The sequence below is a fragment of the Equus przewalskii genome, chromosome 11 (assembly GCF_037783145.1).
Source record: "Equus przewalskii isolate Varuska chromosome 11, EquPr2, whole genome shotgun sequence".
In the NCBI taxonomy this organism is placed as follows: Eukaryota; Metazoa; Chordata; class Mammalia; order Perissodactyla; family Equidae; genus Equus; species Equus przewalskii.
Genome location: NC_091841.1, coordinates 30,842,493 through 30,867,775, shown reverse-complemented (window position 1 = coordinate 30,867,775; position 25,283 = coordinate 30,842,493). Strand labels below are relative to the sequence as shown.

Here is a 25,283-nt window from a genome sequence, read left to right as displayed (position 1 = left end):
TTCCCAGGCTCAGGAACGCCAGGCTCAGGAGCCTGGAGTTGCCCATTCTCCTGGTGACAGGTGGATTGTGCCTGAAAGAGAGACGGAGAGAGTCAGGGAAGATCGGTTCCTAAGTGGAAGGCCTCAAATCCTTGTTCCTGCGGCTCCTTCGAGCGCCCGGGATTGACGGCAGGAACCGCTGCTGAATGCAGCTGGGTGTTTGCGCTTCTCGAGGTCCTGAGAAAAGAGGCTGCAGGAGTAAGTGTAGTCGGGTGGGGTCTGCCGCCCGCTCTGAGGACCTGACAAGCCCCAGAGGTAAATCCTCCAGCTCCAGGATTTCCTCCATTGGTGCCATCAGTGTTGCAAATACGCTAAATCAAAACGTGGATGAATTTAAAAGCAGTAAACACTCACATCGTGCTGTAATGACGGCATCCTGGTGCCAGCTGTTTTCCGTAATGAAGCGTGATGAGCATCACCTGGACAATTAGCTGATTGTGCGGTTAAACGGAACGGGGCTTCCAGGATGGGAGTGGGAAGAGCTGCTCTGATTGAACCACAAACACAGCAGAGCGGGGCCAGCCAGCAGTTACACGGCGGTCCTAAGCGCGTAGATGCCCTCTTCCCGGGAAAAGGACCTTTCTCAGTGCATTTCAGTGTGAGGTCTGGGGCGGCTCTTAGAGCCAACATCTTAACACAGAATCATCTCTTTCAGTCCCCAGACCCCAAAGTGAGTACTTGGAGCTTGGCTTTTTAGTGGTTTTACGTTATTTACAACCATCTTAAAAACTTATTTACGAAACTGCCCCTCTTCTTTGCTATCTTTTGTCTTTTTTTCCTCTTCCTTCTCCTTCCTCCATTTTCTTTTTTCCCCTCAAACTTTACCCGCCGCTTACAAAGAGCTGAAATCACTATCCCCAGGTTGTTCCTAATAAGGTAAATGTCCTTTGATGTCTTTTATTCCTAAAGGTATTAAAATGCAATTGTCTGTTGTTTAATCGTGTTGAATTTAATTCACGTCCATCCCATGCATTTTAGCAGATCGAATCCGCTGGGTATTCAGTGTGTTCCCTGAGTGGTCAAAGTTATAATAATAGGATCTGTAATTTAGGATGTACGAAGAAAAAGAAGGAGAAAAACTCTTTACATAAACTTATTACATAATAGGTTTCTCTGGTGGCAGTGGCATTAATTATAAGCTGGATGTCTGCTTTTTCTAAAGGACGTGACCTCGCCTGAATTTATTTATAAACACAGGAGGGGAGCATGGTGAGAGGATGTGGGGAAAGAGGAGGACTAGGAGAGAGGGCTTTCTTTCCCTCTCTTCTCCTTGCTGGAGAAGTGGGGGAAATGAAATGACTTGAGACTTGCCATGGACATCTGTGTCAGCTCCCCAGGACTGTGAAGTGACGAGACTACAGCGGACAGGGAGCGGAATGGCAAGAAACGGGACAGTTTCCGCAAAACATGTTAGTTTTTTGATGAAGCAACTTTGGTTCCTATCCCAGAAATCTTTCCCCTCTGTGACATGTGACAGTGACTTTCCTGAAATTGTTTATTTGCTGTCTTATGGAAGCTGACCAAATAAAATTCCTCAGGAACGCCAAACTAGCACAGTTTTTTTTACATAATTTTATGACACCACATGAGCACGGTTTTAGCTCATATAATTTAATTTGTTAAACTGTCTTCCCATCATGGAATAAAGTACAGTATTTTATGTGTGTGCAGGTAAATTTGTATCATTGCCACCTTCATAGACTGATCACAACCACTGCCATTCTCACGCTTGTTATTTTGGGGTAAGAAATGATGTTTCTGGGTACATGGCAATGGTTGTTCTGTGGCAGCACCAGGTGTGGGGTGTTGGTTTATTAGTAGCGGCTTTCATGAGGCTGATATTTTCAGTTCTTGGTCTGAGTCTTGAAATCATTTCTTTTTCAAGTCTCTGGAGAGATGGAAAGTTAATTTTATCTTAAAGATAGTGATGATGAGGTTAAAAAAAAAGAAAAGGAGGAGGGTGCAGTGGAACTCAGAACCGCCCATTTCACACACCAAAACAGTCAAAATTAAAAAGATGGGCACCACCAAATGATGGCAAGGACGTAGAGTGACCTCAATTCTCGTCCATTGTTGGTGAGAATGTGAATTGGGGATCCACCCCGCACTTTGGAAGGAGGGCAGTTTCTTATGAAGGTAAATAGGCTCTTCTCTGTCACCCAGCCATTGCCCACCTGGCAGGTTGGCAAGAGAAAACAAGAGAATATGGGCACCAATGTATGTGCCCAAGACGGTTCCAAGCAGCTTTATTCATCGTAGCCCAATCTGGGAAACAACCCAGATGTCCCGGATAGTGGGTGAATCCGTGTGGTACATCCATCCAGTGGAATATTACTCAGCAGTAAAGAGAAAGAAGCTGCCGACCCCTGCAGCAGTAAGCGTGAATGTCTAAAACGTGACGTGGAGCAGAAAAAGCCAGACACAAAGGAGTTTGTCACTTAAATTTTAGGTGTATGGCATTCACCAGACAGACATAAGTAATTTACCGTGAGGGAAATCAGGCCCTCTCTTGTCCAGCTTGGTAGGGGAGGGAGGAGGAAATTGACGAGACTTTTTGCGGTGACGGAAATGTTCTGTTTCTTGATTGGAGTGCTGGTCGCATGGGGGTGTGTGTTCACCAAATTGTGCCCCTACGATCTGTGCCTTTCACTGTATGTGCTTTTACCTAAACAAAAACAATTTAAAAATTAGGTGGAAAGAGCCATTGGGAGGACTGAAGCTGTGGAGTGGGTGTGAGAGGACGTTGGAGGATGAATGCTCATCTGATTGTGATGTGAAGTGTGGGAGAGTGTCCTTCTTGTCTTCAGATGCTGAGATGTTTAGAGAGTAAAGCGTCACAACGGTTTAGCCAAAAACCAATCATGTGCACACAGGCACGTATACACAGGTCACCCCAAGCACCGTGCGAACAAGTGTGTAATCTGGTTGGGCGCTGTATTGATTTTCATTGCTCTCTTCTTCCAACTTGTTGGGTGTTTTGAAGTTTTTCATAAAATTTTGGGGGTGGAAAAAATAAAGGTGCTGTGTAAAGATAAGACGGAGGGAGCAATTGCTGCTCCCGCGTTTGCATCCCCGATAGTTATGTTTACAGTAGCTCTACAGCTCCCGCCTCATGAGCTCTGCAAACGGACCATGTTAGGAGAGAGAGTCTCAGGCCGTCATGTGTGTCTGTGTGTTTGCTGGGAAAACGTGCATGTCCACGAGGAAGGTCAAGAGATTCTCACTACTCTTGTGCCAAAGCAAGGTCTCATGGGCTGAGTTGTGTCCCCCTAAACCCTAATGTAACTGTCTTTGGAGATGGGGTCTCTACAGAGGTAATTAAGGGAAAATCACGTCACTAAGGTGGGCCCTGATCCAGTGTGACTGGGGATCCTTATAAGAAGAGGAGATGGGGACACGGACACACAGAGGGACGACCACCTGAGGACACAAGGAGGAGATGCCGTCTACACGCCAAGGAGAGAGGCCTCAGGAGGAAGCAGCCCTGCCCACACCTGGATCTCAGACTTCAGCCTCCAGTACCGGGGGACACTCAACGTCTGTGGTTTACACTGCCCTGTCTGGGGGGCTTTGTCTGGCAGCCCCAGCTGACTCATACACAAGTGTGTGGTGGTCTCAGCTGTCATTTCTTTCTTTGGTTACTATCCTGCAGAAAAACGGTGCTGAATTTTTGCTTCTGAATCAAGGTCATTGTCAATCTCTCTCACTCATCTCTTTTCAAGCAAGGAGGCTGTGCCTAAACCAAGTCACTAGAGAATTTCCTGTAGTTGGAACCGTGTGAGGCCGTGCCTGTAGCATCTGGCAACAAGCCCCGGGCTTCGGGATCAAACGGATGAAGTCTGCCTCTCTGTAAGGTAGCAATTGAACTTCCTCGAGCTCTGCAAGCCTGTTTCCTCGTCTGTGAAGCAAGAATTACAACAGCTCTGCTTCCGGGGTTCGCCATGAGTATTAAATCAGATACCGCGTTTGGATGCCTGGGTGAGCGTGCGTGTTGAGGAAGCCTGTGCTGGTCCCATTGTTACCAGCTTCATCACCGTAGCCATCACTATTTCAGCATGATAGAAGCCAACCCAGAAACACCTGTCACCCCAGAACCTCAGATTCTCCCCACACGGTGGTCTCGTCCCTTCTGTCCTGTGAGTCGGGGACTGAGAGGCCAAGTAGAAACATCTTGCCCCCACGTGTCCGTGCCTCTCCCGCCTGCCGGTCCCAGCGTGAGCTGCCCTCTTGAAGACTCCTTCTCTGCAGACGGTAAAGAACTGTTCGTTTTCTCTGGAGATTTCCGGGAGCAAATGGTGTCCTTCAGCACCGTTGCTATTTCAGAGGAGGAATTTGCATGTTATTGGCACGTCCATCTGGGAGAGGGAGATGTCTTTGGCGGATGGGAAGTAATTACTTCCCATTCTTTTGTGGGCGTGTTAAGCTTTCGTGCCTCTCTCAGTGTTTTTCATGGCTTGTTTTCCCCCCGACTACCGTAAATATTTTACACGACGGAGGACTGGATGTCGCTGTGCAGAGGGCTCTCCTGCATTAGAGGGGTCGGGGGTCGTGACCCCTTCCTCGGAGCTGGGAGGTTTTGCACCCGGTTGGTGTTTCTTCTCCACGGCTGGACACTGAACAAGGAAAATGAAGGCCCACCAGCTGGATCGTAGTCTGACTTTGCCCGTTGATTAGGTCAAAAACTTCTGAACCTTGAAGATGGTTTCTCTCCTTAAATATGACCTCTTGGCGCCAACCATGATGTTCAGTGTCTTCCTGGTGGTTGGGGCGTAATTCTGTTGCTGAATCTCAGCCTCCCGGGAGGTGACTTACAGAGAGCGGTGTCCTGTATTGAAACGGTCTTCACCTGATGGCACCATCCAGCTTAGGATTGTAGGCTCTGCAGCCTGGAGTCAAATCCCAAATGGCTGTGTGACCTTGGGGCTTCCGCTTGATCTCAGGCCCAGAAGGACAGTGTCGACCAGTGGATGCCCGTGAATGTGTCCAGGCTGTAGCCATCAGGCGCTTGCAGGTTGGAACAGTAGGAGACCGAAGAGCTTGGCCACAGTGTTTTGCAGCCCCTCCCATAAAGAGGTGGAGTACATTTCCCCTCGTGCCTAGAATCTGGTCTTATGCTTTGACCAGTAGAGTATTCCGGAAGTGGTGTCGCATGAGTTCCGGAGCCCGCCCTCAGGAGGCTTCACAGCGCTTGCATTTTGCCCGCGCAGAACACTGTCCTGAGCCCACCATGTAAGGAAGCCAATGGTCTGCTGGAGTACGAGAGGTCTGGTGGAAGAAAACGGATGAGCCATGGCCAACGCTGAGCTGGCCGATGAGGCTCGGCGGTTCTCAGAATCACGCGGTGCTGGGCTTTGCGCCAGCGTCCCCCTCAGCGAGACGTGTCATGGATGCAATAGCAGATTAAGATCCCTTTCAATCCTGGTCTGTTAAGTCTTATCATGAATCAGTATTAAGTTTGGTCGATTACTTTTTTTTTTTTAAAGATTTTATTTTTTCCTTTTTCTCCCCGAAGCACCCCAGTACATAGTTGTATATTCTTCGTTGTGGGTCCTTCTAGCTGTGGCATGTGGGACGCTGCCTCAGTGTGGTTTGATGAGCAGTGCCATGTCCGCGCCCAGGATTCGAACCAACAAAACACTGGGCCGCCTGCAGTGGAGCGCGCGAACTTAACCACTCGGCCACAGGGCGAGCCCCTGGTCAATTACTTTTTGATAAAGCATTTATCAAAATTGATAAGAGAACCTGTAACCCTCAAGATGATCTTGTAGGTTTCCCCCTTTTCTCTAAGGCAAATTATATTGATTGCTTTGTTTTTATTCCTGTAATAAGCCCACCTAGTGACGATCTTCTTTATACGTCAGTCTCTGGGTTCAATTTGTTATATTTGTTAGGGATTTCTGCATCTGGGGAGAGACGATGCCCGTCCTTGTGGTCCTCACGTTGAGGCTATGTTGGCCTCACACGTTCAGCCAGGGAAGTTCTCTCTCTTTATTCTCTGGAGGAATTTGGGTAAGATTGGTGTTAGTTCTTCGTTCTGTGTTTGGGAGAATTCATCTGAGTGCCATCTGGGCTGGGGGTTTTCTTTGTGGGATTTCAGTCTCTGTGTTAAGCCATTTGCCAGGATTAACTATTTTAATCCTCACGACAGTCGGAGTAGGGTCATCCTTACGTTATTATTGCCAGTTACAGAGGAGGAGAGGTAGCTTGCCCGTAGTCTCAGTGCTGGAAGGATCCGCACCAGGGATCTGGGACCCTGACCACTGCACCGTGCTGCCCGAGTGAGCGCTGACCACAGCCCAGCCATCCCCTTCAGTCCTCTGCCAGGGGAGGGGCGTAGGGGCTGGGCCTGCTTGGCGTTGTGAGGAACCGAGGGGGCATTTTGTCCCCATTCCTGGGGTTCCAGCAAAGGAGAGGACGGGTCTTCCCCAGAGTGCTCAGGGCCCCCCTTTAACCTGGGAGGCCCATTGGCTCACCCACATGGCACCGCTCACAGGGCAGCCTTGGAGTTCTAGTTGCTTCCTCGGGCCCGGTGCCTGGCTGCCGCCCCTAGAAATGGGGCTGACAGGTGCAGATGCCGCTTGCCTCCACTGCTGAGTGGGGCCTGTCTCCAGGCTCCCCCATCCAGGTTGGTGTGGGGTCCCTCCCAGGAGCCTCTGGGTACCACATCAGTTTGCAAAGGCCCCGGCCTCAAGAGGGATTTTGTCAAAGCCGCGGGGGGCTGTGGCCTTTGGGATCTGCAGAACTGCCCACTGCTTCTCTGGGCTCTGGGCTTCAGCCTAGAGATGGGCAGAGGTGTCCTTGCAGTTTGTCTGGTGGAATTTGGTGTGACCTCCAACCTCGCTGAGCCAGGTGCCCGATCCCACTCCCAGCCGTGCTTGTAGGATGCTCATAATTAAAACATCCTTCCCAGGCTCCCGGGTCTTTGGGTGCCATTCACTTCCTGAATTGCCATAGGAGCCTGAAATAGGTGATATGGTGTCATCTGGAAAGGAAACCAAGCAGGGGGACGCACCGAGCCCTCGGTTTCCCTTGCTGTCTTTGCAAGGAGCCGTTTTCCAATTACAGCGAGGACATGGCAGGATCACAGAGCCACCTAGAAATAGCTCTCTGTGTTGGGAGGCACATTTCACTTTGGCAAGAGGAGGATGCTGCATTCGGGGCGGGGGAGTGGGTTTCCTCCGCGTTCTGGCTGCAGATCCCAGGAGATGACTGTTTAGTCAGTAATGAGAGGAGAGGCGGCTTCTCCCTCACTCTGCTTCTAACGCCAGCGCCACCGAGCAGATTGCGCCACAGGCAGCACAGCAAGACAGAGGCACCTCCAGGTACTCAGCACCCAGCACCAGAGCCAGGGAGACAGAGAGGAGCCACCAAAGGGGCAGCCCAGCTCCTTGGCATCTTTTTCACTGTAAAGAGTATCCACGTGCACTGCCCTTCCCCCAGCCCTGAGGAGGAAGGTGGGGGGTTGTTGGCACCTTGTTGGAGCCCGGCATTGAGCCAGGTGACAGGTGGGAAAGGATGGAAGTGCCCTTGATGCCTAGGCAGGTAGTGTCATTTCCCCATCTGGAATGCAAGCTTACACACGGAAACTGGGGAGGGCTGTAAGACAGCTCAAATGAAGTGCTAGGTGGCATAGGGCATAGGGCATAAGGTGGTGTCCAGTTAACGGTGGCTGGGGGATTGGGTGGATGATTGAGTGGGTGGGTGGATGAGTGGTTGGATGCGTGGCTGGGTAAAGGAGTAGGTGATTGAGCAGGTGGGTGGGTGCGTGATGGGATGGATGGATGAGTAGGTGATTGAGTGGGTGGGTGGATGAGTGGTTGGATGAGTGGCTGGGTAAAGGAGTAGGTGATTGAGCAGGTGATTGAGTGGGTGGGTGGGTGGGTAAGTGCATGAGTAGGTGATTGAGTGGATGAGTGGGTGGATGGGTGGATGAGTAGGTGATTGAGTGGGTGGGTGGATGGGTGGATGCGTAGGTGATTGAGTGGGTAAGTGGATGGGTGGCTGAGTAGGTGATTGGTTGGGTGGGTAGACGGGTGGGTGACTAAGTTGGTAGGTGGATGGGTGGCTGAGTAGGTGATTGAGTGAGTAAGTGGATGGGTGGCTGAGTAGGTGATTGAGTGGGTGGGTGGATGGGTGGGTGACTAAGTGGGTAGGTGGATGGGTGGCTGAGTAGGTGACCAAGTGGGTGGGTAGATGGATGGCTGAGTAGGTGATTGAGTGGGTGGGTGGATGGATGGCTGAGTAGGTGATTGAGTGGGTGATTGGATGGGTGAATGAGTAGGTGATTGAGTGGATGGGTGGATGAGTGGGTGATTGAGTGGGTGGCTGGATGGGTGGATGAGTAGGTGATTGAGTGGGTGGGTGGATGGGTGAGTGATTGGGTTGGTGGATGGGTGGCTGAGTAGGTGATTGAGTGGGTGGGTGGATGGATGGGTGAGTAGGTGATTGAGTGAGTGATTGGATGGGTGGATGAGTAGGTGATTGAGTGGGTGGGTGGATGGGTGGATGAGTAGGTGATTGGGTGGGTGGATGGGTGAGTGATTGGGTTGGTGGATGGGTGGATATGTAGGTGATTCAGTGGGTGGGTGGATGGGTGGGTGGTTGGGTGGATGAGTAGGTGATTGAGTGGGTGGGTGGATGAATGGGTGGTTGGGTAGGTAAGAGGGTGGATGGGTGGGTGATTGGGTTGGTGGATGGATGGATAAGTAGGTGATTGAGTGGGTGGGTAGATGGGTGGGTGATTAAGAGGGTGGGTGGATGGGTGGATGAATAGGTGATTGAGTGGGTCGGTAGATGGGTGGGTGACTAAGTGGGTAGGTGGATGGGTGGCTGAGTAGGTGATTGAGTGGGTGGGTGGATGGGTGTGTGGATGGGTGGATGAGTAGGTAATTGAGTGGGTGGGTGGATGGGTGGATGAGTAGGTGATTGGGTGGGTGGATGGGTGGGTGAATGGGTGGATGAGTAGGTGATTCAGTGGGTGGGTGGATGAATGGGTGATTAAGTGGGTGGGTGGATGGGTAGATGAATAGGTGATTGAGTGGGTGGGTAGATGGTGGGGTGACTAAGTGGGTAGGTGGATGGGTGGCTGAGTAGGTGATTGAGTGGGTGGGTGGATGGGTGTGTGGATGGGTGGATGAGTAGGTGATTGAGTGGATGGGTGGGTGGATGGATAGGTGATTAAGTGGGTGGGTGGATGGGTGGATGAGTAGGTGATTGGGTGGGCGGGTGATGGATGGATGGCTTGAGCCCGGCAAGCTTATTTTGCACGCAGTGCTGACGTCGTCTGAGAAGCCCTATGGAAGTGGCTTTCTGATCTAGGTGGGGCGGGACTAAATCAGCAGAGTTCCAGCAGGAGCCAACCAGAGGGCCTCACACCCTCCTCCCCTGCCTGTCTGTCGAGTTAACTTTCCTGCATCGAATCTTCTGGGGCCCTGAGTTCCTCCAGGGCTCTCCTTGCTCCTGGTGCTGCATGATGCCCCCTGCACCACCCCTGATAGCGCGTGTATTGTTCCCTCCATTTCCCCGCGCTTGTCTCTCAGCCCCTCGGAGGCTGAGGATGATGGGGATTACAGCCATCTGGTTGTGGGATGCCTTTGAGGATAGGGCTGGGGTTTCGCGAGGCCCACAACATCTGGCACGAAGCCTGGCATGTAGCAGGTGTGCAGTGGGATCAGCTTCATTTGTTGACTTGAGAAGGACAGCAGGCAGGTGCCTTGTGGATTGGGGTGGCTCCTCACACCACCTGTGGGACCCTGAGCAGAGGGCTCCCCGTGCTGCTCCACACACAGCCCCCGACTTGCCCCAGCACTTCCTAAACACGCTGGCCCCCGCGTGCTTCCAGCATGGCCCTTCGGCACGAGACTTGGACGATTTTCAGGCACCCACGATGGTGGCGGCCTCACCCTTTCCTCCACTTGTTCATTGAGCAGTGAGTTCCTGGGTCTGTGGGGTACTCTCCACTGTGGTCCAGCGTCTGCCCATAGGAGCCCCACAAGTGTCACCGATGAGGTGGGCGCAGGGCCTGGGTGGATGAGAGAGTCTCCCTAATTCAGCTGTAGATTAGAGGGTCAGAATAAACGCCGGAAGCGAGGGGCAGCACTGGGAAATGAGGATGCTTCTTCTGTAGCGGGCCCTTCCCTCCTCACTCAGAGTGTAGGAAGTGGCTGCATTTGGAGGGGGAACAAGGGCTGGGGACGCAACAGGGCAGAGGGTTCTAGAAGGACGTGCCGATGGCCTTTCCACTGGGCTCTGAAGGAGCACCAGGATGCGAGCACCCGGCCGTGCTGGGATGCACATGGGGAGGAGAAAGAAGTCCAGGAGCCGAGGCATCGAGATGCAGGTCGTGCATGGTGGGTGAGGCAGGAGGCTGGGCGACCCGCAGACCCGGGGCCCCAGCCTCTCGTGGACGAGGCGGTCTTGGTTGCTGCCTTCCTTGGCGACGCCGAGTTCTACTCTGCTGTGGCATTTCCCAGGGCGAGTGGGATGGAGACCCCAAGCCCCATCTTCCTACGATCGTAACTCCTTGTAGGCTGTGATGGTCATGTCGTGGATTTTGAAAAGGTGCTTCCGGGAGCATGAGACCAAGTCACTGTTAGGTGTAAGCGTTTGAGGTGCCAAAAAGAGCACAATTGTCAACTTCTGAGTTATAAAAACAGATGAAAAGCTTGCGCGTGCTCCCGGCCATTCGATTCTGTGAAGCAGGAGGGTGGTCTCCGAGGCTGGCTGCCCGGATGCACTGGCCTGCGACATGGAGAGGCGTCCGAGCATCTTTCCCTGCCCGCCGGTGCTGCTGTTGGGGGAGAAGATGTGAGTTTCCTTCACTGACATCCCTGCATCCTCGGGTCCCCATGGCCTGGTCACCAAACGGTGGTCTCAATGTCAACTTCTCAGGAGAGGGCTTGTCAGCATCTGCAGAGGGTCCACGTCTCGGATGTGTCATGGCAGTGATTTCAGCTGGAACCGATGTTGTCATACCCTCATCCATCAGACCTGGAACCGTTGATACTGCCCGGACCGTACATAACATCTAATATTTTTCATGTCACTAATAACGAAGATCAAAGGATTTATAAAATGCACCATGTTTAGATGTTGTCTCTGCCTTGGGGCGTGAATTGTGGAGACACATGAGCATGAAAGTCCAGCCCCGAGGCAGGCGGACGCCCGGGGAAAGCAGCCCGCTTCTGCGGGAGGCCAGCGCGGTGCAGACAGGAGGCGCTCCCGGCGTCTTCCCAGAGGCTGCAGCCGCCCTCCTTCTCCTCTGAGATGCAGAGGAGAGAAATAAAGACTCCCGTGCTTTGCGCTGCGTAACTCTTGGATAAAAAGTCCATAAAAGGCCTTCTCTCCTCCCCAGATACGAATCTGAGAGTCGGGGTGATTTAGAATGAGAGCGACAGGCCTGAGATAAACGACCAGTGTTTGCAGACATGGTGTCTGCAGCCCTCCTGTCGTGTGTCAGCCCAGGACCGACCATCCTCATTGGGATTCTTTCCATCCACTCCCCAGCCCCCCGGAGACGTCGGCCAGGTAGCTGTTTCTCTGGCCACCTTCGTGTTCTCTTTCCCCACAGGCCTCCCCATTCCATGGGTTCCTCTTTTCCTCTTGTCTGCAGAAGCCCTGACTCCCTTCGAGTTCCACGTCTGGATTCTTCCCGGGACCTCCCCATCGTCCCCCGGTGCTAGCGTCCAATCGTCCCCCACTCCTCCACATCCATACTGCCCGTTGCACGGGCAGACTGGCACATTCGCCACGTCACCCCTCTGTCCACCAGACCTTTGCTCTGGCTGTCACCCCTGCCAGGAGTGCCTTCTCTCCATAGCACCCTCCATGTGTTCACCTTAAGTGATGGCCCTGAGACTGGAGGGTAGCTTAAGAAAGGAGGGGACAGGAAGAGCCACTTTGAGTCCAGAAGGGGCTCCTTGCTGCGCTGGGCTTCTCTGCATCCAAACATTTCTGCCTCAAGCTGGATACCTGCCTTTCACTGTGGTGGTGCCGAACGGCCGGCTTTGGCACACAGCGTTGAAGTGTTACTTGAAGCAAGGAGGGAGGAGGGAAGTCGAATGAATGGAACAAAACAAAACCCCCCAAAACAAGTGGGCTGTGAATTCAGCCTCATTTGTTCATTCTCTCCCCTCCAATTTGTTAGGACAGGGTAGCGTCCATCCTTTTAGAAAGCAGCATTTGCCCACCCAAGACACTTTTCATTGCAGAAACTTCTCTGCTCGCCCAGCCAGTGCAGCCTGCCCAGCGTGGCTTGTCACAAGCTCTGGAGAACAACCCGTCATTAATTGTGGGTTTTGCTGCTATTTTCCACTAAGAGTCTTCCCTCTGATTCCATTACAAGTTAACTTTCTAAAAAACACCATAGTCAATGAAAATTATTTATAGATGTAGTGTGTGCCATGATAATTAGAGAAGGATCTGATCTTGGCTTCAGCACTGACTAGCTGTGTGATGCTGGGCAAGTTACTTAAACTACTGTGCCTCAGTTTCCCCGCATGTCAAGGAGAGATGATGGGGCCACTTCATAGAGTTGTTAGGATCAGAGGGGATCTAGCCATGTGAAGTCTTTAGAACAGACAGTGTGTCCACGTAAATGCCTGATCCGTCTTCACTCTTGTTACTGATATGCATGCCTGAAACCTGAGAAAACGGACCCCAACATTCTGCCTTCCTCCTGAGTCCAAGCCGCCAGCCAAATGCCTGCTGGATGCCGCTGAGATGCCACCATCAAACCTCTCCATCCTCCCCTAAAACATTTCCTGGGAAGCCGTGCTGTGCCAGGCGTGCGGCAGGCAGCAGGGGTGCAGCCCCCGAGCAGGACAGGCAGGTGGCTACCTCCTGCAGGGTGCACTTTTCTGGCCTTGAAATCAAAGGAGAAACAGGCAATTATCACAAATAAATGTCCGTATTGTTCTCCCTTGCGTGGTGGGCCCAGTTCTTCTGGCCGGAAGGGCGCCTGTGGCTTCCCAGGTGCGCGGTCACTCGGTTCCCAGCTCTTCCAGCCTCTCTCTGGAAGCGTAAGCTTGGAATGGCTGCTTGCTGGTCCAGTTTTAGGTTGTTTTCCGCAGCTGTCCTGGGCGTGTGTTGGAGTGCAGACGTGTGGATGTGTGCTTGTGTATATGATTGTGTGTTTGTTTCAAGGGGGCTTAGGGACCTCTGCAATGAGCCGTCTGCTGCTCGCATGTAAGTAGTCATTAACAATCATTTGAACAACGATAGGAACAGCAAGCTTTTTTAGGGCTTACCGTGTGCCAGGCACCACTCCAAACCTTTACAGACACAATCTCCTCGAATCCTCACGCCCAGCCCATTTCACAGGTGAGAAAACAGGGCCGTGGATGAACCATCACGCCCAAGGTCACACAGTACGCATCCGGCAGCCCCGAGGCCAGACAGCGCCTCTCTGCCAATTTCTCTCCTGCTGGTCCACCCAGGTGGACTTTTGCCTTTTTTTTTTAAATTGCGGTAAAATACACGTGACGTAAGTTTTACTGTCATAACCATTTTTAACTGTATAGTTCAGTGGCGTTATGTATGCTGTTCTGAAACCATCGTAACTGTCCATCTTGAGAACGCTTTCCATCTTGCAAAACTGAAACTCTGCCCCCATTAAACTACCACTCCCCATTCCCCCTCCCCCACCCCCTGGGACCCACCAGATTCTCCATGAATTTGATGACCCTGGTACCTCCTGTGAGTGGACTCAAACAACATTTGTCCTTTTGCGACTGGCTTATTTCACTCAGCATCACGTCCTCAAGGTTCATACGTGTTGCAGCAGGTGTGAGAATTTCCTCCCTTTTTACGGCTGAATAATCTTCCGTTGTATGGCTAGACCACATTTTGTTTATCCGTTCCTCTGTCGATGGGCACTTGGGTTGCTTCCACCTTTGGCTATTGTGACTAATGCTGCTATGAGTACGGAAGTACGGTTCTCTTTGAAATCCCGCTCTCTTAATCTGCTCAGGCTGCCATAATGAGATACCGTGTCCTGGGGGCTTAAACAGCAGACATTTGTTTTTCACAGATTTGGAGGCTGGAAGTCCAAGGTCAACGTGGCAGCGGTTGGGTCCTGGTGAGGGCCCTCTTCCTGGCTTGCAGACAGCCACTCTCTGACTGAGTCCTCACGCAGTGGAGAGGGAACGAGAGCATCTCCTCCTCTTCTGTTAATGCACTTACCCCATCGTGGGGACCCCACCCTCGTGACCTCACCTGCACCTGATGACCTCCAAAGGCCCCCATCTCCGCACACCATCCCACTGGGAGTTAGGGCTGCCACATAGGAATTCAGGGGAGACACAGACATTGAGTCTGTAATAATCCACCCCCTGGCTCCCCAAAATTCACGTCCTTCTCGCGTATAAAATACATTCGTTCCATCTCAACAGCCCACAAAGTCTAAACACATTCCAGCACCATCTCCAAAATCTACAGTGTGAAGTCTCGTCTGAAGGTCATCTGCCGCAGGTGTGGGTGAGCCTGGTGGTACCGTTCCTCCCGAGGCAGGGTTCCTTTCCAGCTGAGACCCCGTGAAACCAGACAAGTTCATGCTTCCAAAATACAGCGGAGGGACAGGCCCTGGAGAGACGTGCCCATTCCAGAAGAGAAGAATCAGAGAGAAGGAGGGACGGACGGTCCCGGGCACCTCCAAAACCGGGCAAGGCAAAGGCCATGAGATCTTAAGTCTCGCGAATAATCTTCTTCGGCTCCAGGTTCTGCCCAGCAGCAGCCTCGCCCGCACGGCTCCCCATCCCCCAGGCTTCAGGTGAAGGCTGTCCGACCTGTTGAAACTGAGACAGTGGCCCTTACATTTTCTGGATTGCCTTTGGGATCATTTTTCCCTCTTCTTGAAGAATAGTGCATATTTGCCACCAAATAGCTCTGTTGTCTCATCCTGTCACACCCAGGAAGCCCAACAACCTTCCTTCATTTCATTTCGTCCCAACTTCATCCCCTTCAGTTTAGCCCAGCAGTGTCTTTGCTCCTGGGATCCCATAAACTATTTACCGAGTGATGGTTCAGCCACACCCTTGGTATTCTCTTCAGAACCTGCTTTCTCATCTTTTGCATCTTGGATAGGCTGAGGATTTTCCAGATCTTCAAGTTCTGCTTCCTTTTTGCTTAACAATTCCTCTTTGGATTTCTCTCTCGCTTCTTGCATCTTACTCTGCGCGGTCAGGAGAAGCCAAGCCGCTCCTTCCACACTTTGCTTGGAACCTTCCTCAGCTAGACATTCAATTTTGTTGCTCACGAGTTCCGCCTTCCACACAGTGCTGGAACGTGGCCACAAGTCAGCCAAGTTTTGTCACTTTATAACGAGGATCTCCTTACCTCCAGCTTCCCGTGACTTGTTCCTCATTTCCACTGAGAGCTCTTCAGGATGGCCTTCGCTGTCCTTATGTCCAGCGTGCACCTCAGCGCTCTTCCAGCCTGTACCCGTGCCCTCTTCCAAAGCTGCTTTCCGGGTATTCGTCAGAGTGGCACCCCCCACTCCCAGCCCAAAAATCTGCATTAGGGTTCTCCAGAGAAACAGAACCAACATGATGTGCGTAGGTGTGCATGTGTGTGTATGTACATGTGCACACACACACACGCATAAAGAGATTTGTTATTATGGAGGTTGAGAAGTCCGAGATCTGAAGTCCTGGCAAGCTGGAGACCCAGCAGAGCTGATGGTGTCGGTTTCCGACTGAAAGCCAGTGGACTGGAGACCCAAGAGGAGCCAGTGTTTCCTCCCAGTGTGAAGGCCATGAAAGGCCGACACCGGCTCACACAGTCACGTGGAAGGCATTCCCCATCACACAGCTTTTGGTTATATTGAGGTCTTCACCTGATTAGACAAGGCCCACCCATGCAGGGCAGGGCAATCTGCTTGACTCTGTTCACAATTCAGATGTTAATCTTACCCAGAAACACCATCATAGACACGTGCAGAATCACATTTAACCAAATATCTGGGGCTCCTATGGCCCAGTCAAGTTGACCCAGGAAGTTAACCATCCTACCTGGGTATGTACCCACAAGTAGAATTGCTGGATCACCGGGTGGTTCTAGGTTTAATTTTTTGAAGAATCTCAACGCTGTTTTCCCCAGCCACTGCACCCTTTTGCATTCCCACCGGAAATACACAAATCTGTTCATTTTTCCACACCCTTGCCAACACATGTTATTTTCTGGGTTTCGATAGTAGCCATCCTGATGGGCATGAGCGAGTTTTGCCTTTGAGGGTTTGGCTGAAAGACAAGGAATGACCCTGACCAGTTGTCACCTCGGTGACACTAGGCTCTGTGTGATGTGTGACCCTGCAGACCCCTCCTTCTACCTTCAGTCATAAGTGCCAGCAGACTGGGTTGCCAGCTGTGGACCTCCCCTCCAGACTCTGAATCTCTGTCCTTGTTGTGCACAGTCTGAAGCCTGGGTCCCAGGTGAGCGGTCACCCTACAGGAGGCCGATGGAGCTCATTCCACCCGATGGTTCCACCCTGCCTCTGTATCTGCAGAACCTGGGGCTGCCCCCTGAAATGGTGCTTGCCTTCCACCCCTGTTCCCCCAAGCTAGTGTAGACAGGGGCCGCCATAGCTCCTCTTGTCACTAGTGAGCCAGGGAGGGGCTGGATTGGCTACTGGCTTCTCCTGTGGGGTGGCATCCTTGGAGGGCACGGAGCATTAGGCGGTGCCCAAGAGTTGACATCACCGTGACTCTGAAGCCACGGGTCTGGGGCCCCCAGGCCTCTAGCACGGGAGCCCACGGCCTCCGTGAATTGTGTATCCGTCAAAGGATCTCCGGGAAAACAGAACCGACAGGTTGGAAATATACATATATGTATGTAAGGAATTGGCTCACATGGCTGTGGGGACTGGCAAGTCTGAAATCTGTAGGGCAGGCTGAAAACTCCAGCAGGAGTTGATGCTGCCGCTTGAGGCAGAATTTCCGCTTCACCAGGAAATCTTAGTATTTCCTCTTAAGGCCTCCAAAAGATTGGATGAGGCCCACCCACATTATCACGGAAAGTCAATTGACTGCAGATGATGTGTGCGGCTCCAGGCTGGCGTCTGAATGCCTGGCTCATTTGTGGGTGTAGACTGTTGCCTCCGAGCCCAGGGTCTCCCTGTCTGGGGCACCGTGAGTGCTGTGGGCCCTTCCCACGTGGGCTCTGGTTCACATCTCCCTGGGGGACCCCCAGGCATCCCAGGGGCATTTGGCTTTGCCTGCCTGGCTGCCTCAGCATGTCACGGATCCCGCAGCTCTTTGATTTTAGTCAACAGACCTGCCGGGCTCGGGTTGGAATCGTTTCCTGAAGGTGTTGGCCTTGATGTCACCCGCCTGGCTGTGCACACGTGTGTGGCACGTGCAGGGGTGGAATTTTTTTCCCCTAAACTGAAATCTGGTGAAAAGCTTTGAGTGCTTTTTCGAGGTTTCTCCCTCTCTCTGGTTATGGGGACTGGCTCGTATCTAAGCAGAAAGACGGACTCTGGGGCGTGCGTGTCGGAACCAAGCGGGCCTGGTGGGAATACAGGACACGGCCGAGGGGGTCTCCAGGCTTGGGCCTCGTGGCTGCACAGATTGCTCCCCCCATGGGCCTTCTGCACAGAGGCACGCTCTCAGAGATTCTCGTGGAATGATGGCCTCATCGTGAAAGGGCCAGGGGCTTTGAGAGGGGCGGGTGTGCTGTTTGACAGAATGGGAAGACGTGACTGTGTGGGTTCGAGGGCCCACGGATGTCGCGGCTGCCGTCGTAAGAGTTACGATTGGTCTTGCCATTTGCGACAATGTGGATGGACCTGGAAGGCATCGTGCTGAGAGAGATGAGTCAGATGCAGGAAGACAAACACCGTATGCTCTCACTTATATGTGGAATTAAAAAAAAAAAAAACCCAAACTCCTAGAAAAAGTGATCAGATCTGTGGTTCCCCGAGGCCTGGGGTCGGGGGTGGGCAAAACGGGTGAAGGTGGTCAAAAGTACAAACTTCCAATTACAAGACAAACTAGTGCTGGGGTGTAATGTCCAGCATGGGGACTATGGTTAACACTGCAGTTGACAGTGGTAAACTTGAACGCTGCTGAGGGAGTAGATCCTAAAAGTTCTCATCCCAAGGAAAAAAAAGTTTAGCAACTATATGAGGTGATGGATGTCAGGCAGACATATTGTAGTAGTCATTTCCCAATGTATCTATGTCAAATTATTATGCTGTGCACCGTGACCAGTGTTGTATGTCCATCATATCTCAATAAAACTGAAAAAAAAGAGAGATCTCTTGTAAAAAAAAAAAAAAAAAGAGCTATGATTGGACTCATTTTGCCATCAGGCCTCCAGTGACGTGACAGTGTGTAAGAGGTCGCTGCCCTGCAGTTGTCACCTTAACATGATTTCCACTCTTGCAGGTGGCCATCATAGCGGGCAACTTCGAGCTGGCGGAATACATCAAGAACCACAAGGAAACGGACATCGGTGAGTAGGCTCGGGGATGGACCCCGGCGGGGTGCCGTCTGGCTAAGGAGATGACCCCTTTCTTTAATCCTCGTTAGATGGTTCAGAGCCCGCTTTTAGCAAAAACTTGACAGAAGGCACAGTCCTAGCATCTTTTCCGTCTCTGTTCTTAGTTTTCTTAACTCGCGGTGGGGCTGGCGCTAAGGAAAGCTAAGGAAACCGACAAAGCGGCATGCAGTGGGTGCAGGGCACTGCTGTCCAACTGGCGAATCAGCTAGTTTGCATCTAAATCAGATGGGTTTATTGCAAGATTCTGTAACATAACACACTCCCATTGAAAGGAAGAGATGGTGACCGAAGGAGGCAAGAGAGAACCAATGGGACCCCGCCCCCACCTTCTCTCTGCATCCGTTCCACTGTCCCCAGCAATGGTGCTGACGGCCATTCCCCTTTCTAGTCCCCCTTGTACCAACCAGGAGGACTGTCTCCCGGGCTCCCCCTCTCTCCCATCGCCCCGCCGGCGGCTGGGCCCGGTCTTGCATCTTGGAAGAGCCCGCTGGCCTGTTTCCTCCAGCCCCGGGCTTACACAGGACCTGCAGCGGGGAGCAGTCTGATTGGACCAGCAGCGGTGAGCTTTCGAAGATGGCGCCATCCCCTCGAGGGGGTGGGCGGTGGGGCTCCAAGGCGCCTGGAGAAGTAGCGGGATGGCATCTGTGTCTTACTGCCTGTGCCCCTCCCCCCGTGTTTGGGGATGGGGGTGAGCGAAACCGTGTGTGTTTGGCTGTCGAGTCTTCACGTGTCAAGTTTGTGGCCGATACCCGCCCTGCCTCTGAGAATCGCACAAGGATGCAGAGCCAGGGGCTTTGTCTGCATCAGCCAGCACCCTGTGCTGAGCATCGGGCCTCCGGAAGGCTGCGCCCGATGCTGACGCCAGTTCCTCCCCTCCCCCCCGCCATGATCCAGGGCAAATCACTTAATTGCTCTGAGATCCACGCCTGCACCACGGCCGCATCAGCACGTCCGTGTGCGCGCATCATAGAGATTGATGAGTTAACGTCTGCAAAGTGATTTAGAAAATGAACTGAGCTCTCGGAGTGCCTTCGACTGTCTTCCCACCACCTCCCTAATACGAGAGAGCCGTACAATAGGATAGAGAGAGCTTGGGGTCTAAAAATAGCGGTTTCTGTGAAGGCATCTGGGACTCTATTGAGCAGGGCACGCAGCAAAGCAGAGAGGTGAGCGGGCGTGTGTGCAGGTCCCACCCCACGACTGTGGGGATTGTTAATGGCCCCTGTGGGTCTCTGAGTTGTCTGCAATGCTTAACAAGCTCGGGGGCCACCCTTATGATATTTATTAAGCGCCAACCCTGATTGGAGCTCATGCAACAAAGAAGGGTCTTCCTTATCTGGCTCTCGGAATGGGGCTGCGAGACCCCTGGGACTCTGACCTCTGCCCCTAAGCCCTTCCTGCTGCTTCAGCCCCGTCCCGCCCCACCTTGAATATTAGGTCCCACCGCCACCTCTCCTTCTCAGAAACTGCCGAGTCCCGTGAAGCACTGGGCGGATTTAAAAACCCAAATTGGGGAGGTTCCTGGCCTGTCTCTTCCATTTAGAGATATAATTAGCTTTTCTATCTGTGGTGCAAACACCTCTTTACACACAGATTTTTTTCTTATCATAAAAGTAATCCCGTTTGTTGGATGAAGGCGTTTTAATTGCTACTCACCTATTGTGATCAACGATTTCTTTAAACCATAAAGGACATACCCTATAGAGACATGGGGGCACCCACCGCGGGCTCCTGCGACTTCCATATTTCACAGTGTTGGGACTGAGGCTTGAGGCCTTTCACTTCTGTGCCTTGTAAACCCCCGGGGCTCCGTGACGCTGCGGGGCCGGCTGTTACAATCACACCACACACAGGGCATCAGTGCCTCTGTTACCCGGGCCGTGGGCTTTCCCAGTTCGTGGCCCCGAGGGAAAGGACAGCCCAGAAAACCTGCACTTTCCCGCAGGGTCCCTTCAGCATCTCCAGAGAAGGAGAAAGAGGCCTCGTCTTTCCTCTGAGTCGTCTGACTAAGGGTTTGTGGCTGTGAACTAGCAAACCGGCCTCGGTGCAAACTGCACCGTTGAAGTCAGCTCTGTTGAAAATTGCGCAGAGATGAAGGGCAGGGAGGCTGCGGGCCGTCTGTGGAGGCAGACGTCGCTCCGGCCACCAACGCATCGAATCACAGGGAATCCGTATAAATCCCGGTTCGGGGCCGCGTTAACCAAACCTCTAGATCCGAACCCAGGTGTTTGCTCTCTGTCCCGTGCCCACCCCAACTTTGCGTCTCCCCGTGGCGTTGCTTTCGGGGGCCAGAGGTCGGGTGTGAGGTGGGGAGGGTCTGACGCTGTCCCTCCCCGTAGCCTGGGCCCTGTCTTGCCTGCTGGGGTCCTGCACACGGGTCCGTGCCCGTTGTCTGGGGAAGCCGCCCCACCTCCTGGTGAGGGAACAGCTGACGCTGCCTGGGGGCTGCGTGCCCGCCAGTTCACCTGCGCATCGCACCCCTTTGGTCCCCGAGCCCTGGTGCAGCTCCTGTCTGCGACTTCCCAAGGAAGAACCTGACGTAGGACATGGCTTTTGGGGTTGAGCTCCCCCAGGAGTGGAGCCTGAGGGATGGGTTTGAGGGCACGGGGTTTACTGTGGAGGTGATGCCGTGGGAGCATGAGGAACGAAGCCGGGGAGGACAGGAGGCCAGCTCAGGTGTGATAATGAGCAGCTGATACTACAGGCACCTGAGGCTGGGTCCCATTGGGGACCTCTGGGGGACGGCCAGAGCATGGCTTGGCGTTATTCCACCCCAAGGGTGAGACAACTGATGCATTTATCCGCCAGTTCAAGTTCCCCCATCAGTTCAGGTCTGCTCTATGCAGGCACCGTCCTAGCACCGAGGGAAGCCCTCATCGGGGAAGGGCAGGTGCCTGTGAGGGTAAGCACTCCACGTACACGGGAGCACCGAGTGCCCAGGGGATGCGGGCAGGGCCCCAAGAGCATGTCCTGTGCAGGACTCGCCCGAAACCTCACACTGGAGTGATTGACCCAGCAAGGCTTTGAACCCAGGTCCATCCGACTCTGGAGGACTCTGTTCTCTTCACCTCCACGCTCCGCTGCCTCTCTTGGGAAGCCAAGAAGAGCACGTCACACGTCACCACACACGAGAGCTTCAGGCATCAGTGTGGGCTGGACAGGACAGCTGGGGTGTCCTCATAGGGGCTGGTCCTGGAAGCAGGGCTGGACAGCGTGGGTGGAGGCAAGAGGAGGGTTCTTCAGTCACAGGCCACTGACAGGATGGATCACCTCCCCAGTCAGAGGGGTTTCTTTTCTCAGCTCCCTGGTCCAGGCTCCATCGCTCCGTCGTGCCAGAGTTAAGCCAGCCCCCAGCTGCGCTTAGAGGCGAGGGGCAGTGGTGGACGAGGGTGCTTCAGCAGCAGGGCGAGGCTGAGCCTGGAGGCTACAGAGAGGTCACCTCAGAATCGAGCATCAAGGACTGTGGGACCAGCCACCCCGGGCAGTGCAGTAAGGCAGCCCCCGGGAAGGCTTTCGAGTTCACGGTGGCCTCTCACCAACCATGTGCGAGGGGCTCATCCTCCATTCAGGAGGGAAGTCATGTTACAGACAGGGGTGTTCCTACAGACTCCTGTCCCCCGCCCCCCCAGGCCCAGAATAAGCTCTCACCTGCTGAATCGATTATTTTCTCTCCAAGTCCTGCTTCGTCCTTGACTCCCACATTCAGTTTTAACATTTCAAAGAGAAACGTCCTCCTTGCGACTTCTTGCCCTCTATGAAATATTCAGCAGCGCTGGGAATGCTCCTACCCTGCGGGGTTAGGGGCGGACCTGTCCGGGGCATCTGGAGACCTTACAGATGAAGGACGCATCCGGCCAGCTTCTCTCTGGAGGGGGGGACAGAGAGAGGAGGGAGGAAGACAGACCCCAGAGGGTCGAGTCACCTCCTTGGGGTCACCAAAGGGAAGAATTCTGACTGCGAGACCTGAGAGGTTGCTGGCCCAGGATTCCAGCAGATCTGCCCCCAGTTCCTTCCTGTCTCGAGAATTCTGTCTGCGAAGGAAGGTAGTCTCCTTCTTGATACCAGCGGGGACATCCTTTCTCCCTCTGGTGTTTGAGACACTCCTGCACCTGAACATCCTTAGAAGGCCCTTGGGGGTATCTGGACTAGCGGGTACCTAAGATGCCTGCTCTGTCACTCCTCCGGCACCATCTTTCCATGACGACCCTTCATCGAGCAGCTTCTCCTGGGTGGGCCCTGTGCTAACTGAGGGATTTGGAGACATTTGTCCACCCCGCGCCCGGCTCTTTAGGAGGTGATGACCGTGGAGGTTGACGTCCTCCTTGTCTCCCTGCCCCGTGGATCTAGGAGTGGTGTTGAAAGGACTTGCAGGCCCCTTGAGCCCTTCCAGATGGGGATGGAAGCTGACCCATCACTGTTTCCTGGGAGAATGGTACCCGACTGTTCAGGAGAGTAGACTGTATCGTGCCCTTTGCCCCTTTGATTGTTCAATGTCCCCATGTCCCAGTCACCCTGGCTGCTCCTTCATCTCTCACCCTTATCCTTCAGTGAGCCTTGTGTTGCTGACGGTTGATCCCCAAGACAGAGCTTGAGAGCTTGACCCACCGACGGAGAACTTCCGAGTCTCCCCAGAGCCCAGCAGCACATGCCAGGTTTGGGGTGTGCCTGGAGAGCTCGTGTAGAACGCAGAGGCCCAGAGCCGCCCCCTACAGAGCCCGACTCGGCAGCTCAGGGCTGGCCTCTGCCGTCACCGTTGGCAGTCTCTCCAGCGGTTCTGATCCTGGACCTGCAAGCACCAGCCCCACCTCCACTTCCCAGGCCCCTCCCGGCCTGCCTGGCCCGCCCTTGTCTCCTGTGGGCTTGCTCAGAACGTGAGGATGGGCCGAGTATTGTGGGGCCGCCATAGAAAACGCCCCCAACTACGTGGCTTAAAGCAACTGAAATTTATTCTCTTAGAACTCTGGAGGCCGGAAGTCCAAAGTTGAGGTGTGGGCAGGGTTGGTTCCTTCCGTGCCTCTCTCCCAGCTTCTGAAGGTAGCCGGCAAGCCTTGGGGTTCCTTGGGTCGTAGATGCGTCACTCCTGTCTCTGCCTCTGCTTCACATGGCCTTTCCGTCTGCGTCTGTGTCTCAAATCGCCTTCTCCTGTCTCTCATAGGAAGACCAGTCTAAATTTATATTTAGGATCAGGATGATTGCATCTTCAGATCCTTAAGTTAATTACATCTGCAAAGACCCTACTTTCAAATAAGGTCACAGTTAGAGGATCCAGGGGTTAGGAGCTGGACAGGTCTTTTGGGGGCCACCATCAGCCCACTGTAGGGCACTCACATGGCTCTATGGCTGTTCGTCTCTCTAGGCTGTTACCGCCCTGAGGACAGGCTGTGCCTGCCTTCTCTGCAGTGGCTGGCGCGTAGTAGGGCCTCCATAAACGTCTGTTGAATCAATGACTCCTCCCCCTGCCAGCATTCTTACTCCAAGGTCATGCCCTCCCCACTCCTCTCTTCTTGCCATGAAATCCCTCTTTCCCCGGCCAGCACCCAGTCTTGGTGTCAAGGAGTGGAGCACCTGTGATGGGCGGGCCAGTTCCTGGATTGGATGTGTGTGCCGGAGTGTAATGTTCTGTCCCTCCCAAGTACAGTCAGAGTCTGGAGGGCAGAGCTCACGGGGGCACGGGGGAGGGGAGACATGGGGCCGTGGGTGGTGTTGGGGGCAGTGTTCTCCACCCTGAAAGACCAGGTAGTCCAGGGTCACATTAGATCGTGGGTGTCCAGTTTGGCGTGTGAGGCCCTGCGGCAATGTGGCTTTCCAATTCCAGCTTCTGTGGTTTGGCACCCCCGGTCCCACATCCTCCATGACCTGCGAGAGTGCTGCCGTAATCTGTCTTGGTCAAAGCTAATCTTTTATCTGCCCCCAGCCTCTTGGGTGGTGAGTATCTGGTGTGATGGCTGGAGAACTTCAACTTGTACTCCGGTGCCATCTGTCTGGTCTTGTCAGCCTCAAGGACTATGTTGGGGGCTGCTGGAGGGGTGTGGGATGGGGGCTGTGTTTCTACTTCATGACCTTCCACGAGGCTTGCCTTATAAGCTACACCACAGGGTAGGAGAGATATGGAAGAATGGGGACTTATGTCCTAAACTTGAGGCTGTTGGCCCTCGCCCCTGTGTCGGGGCGAGCCGGCGATGCTCCCTAGCAGAGTTCTACTGATCAGACATTGAGTGGGGCTGGGGCACCATTTTGGAGCAACCAGCCACACCTGTCAGCATTGGGAACTCAGAGGAGATGAAGGTAAGACTCACCTTTGCCAAATCGTGTTGGGTTGCTTTTCTGAATACAGATGCAGTGGAAGGATCCCAGATTCCAAGTTGGGGGTGGGGAAGACGTGGGGCCGATTTTGATGTTTCCAAGTGAGTCAGTTAAAATACCAAACCTTCTCCTGACTTTCCACCTTCAGCCTAGTCCATTGGATGCCTTTCTATATCATCCCCTTAAAAGCTGAAACAGCCTCTGCAGACTCAGAGTGACGGATGCTTTGTTTTCCAGACACGGAAGTGCTCTGCTAAGAAATCCGCGCGCTTAGGCTGCTGAGATGTGGCTTTAGGGGGAAGCCAGTAAGCATGTCGAAACACAGTGAGGTGATTAATGGGCTCTCCAAGCGCTATAGAATCCGGAAATGGATCCGGAACGCCGTGTGGATACAACTCTATCCCTTTAACAGAGAGATTGCATCTTGTGAAACGCTCTGTTCA

The 25,283-nt window shown here is 53.3% G+C and overlaps 1 protein-coding gene across 14 annotated transcripts in view; it reads left to right on the top strand.

The window, feature by feature from the left end:
- SHANK2 (SH3 and multiple ankyrin repeat domains 2) overlaps nt 1–25,283 on the top strand; it is a 561,061-nt gene that overhangs the window by 175,607 nt on the left and 360,171 nt on the right. For 8 of the 14 annotated variants that reach the window (XM_070565742.1, XM_070565741.1, XM_070565740.1 and 5 more), the window contains exons 11-12: nt 18,423–18,489; nt 18,926–19,096. In XM_070565742.1, the coding sequence (XP_070421843.1) occupies nt 18,423–18,489; nt 18,926–19,096 (238 nt within the window). The remainder of the gene's footprint in view (nt 1–18,422; nt 18,490–18,925; nt 19,097–25,283) is intronic. The other 6 variants (XM_070565748.1, XM_070565747.1, XM_070565746.1 and 3 more) reach the window with 1 other exon arrangement.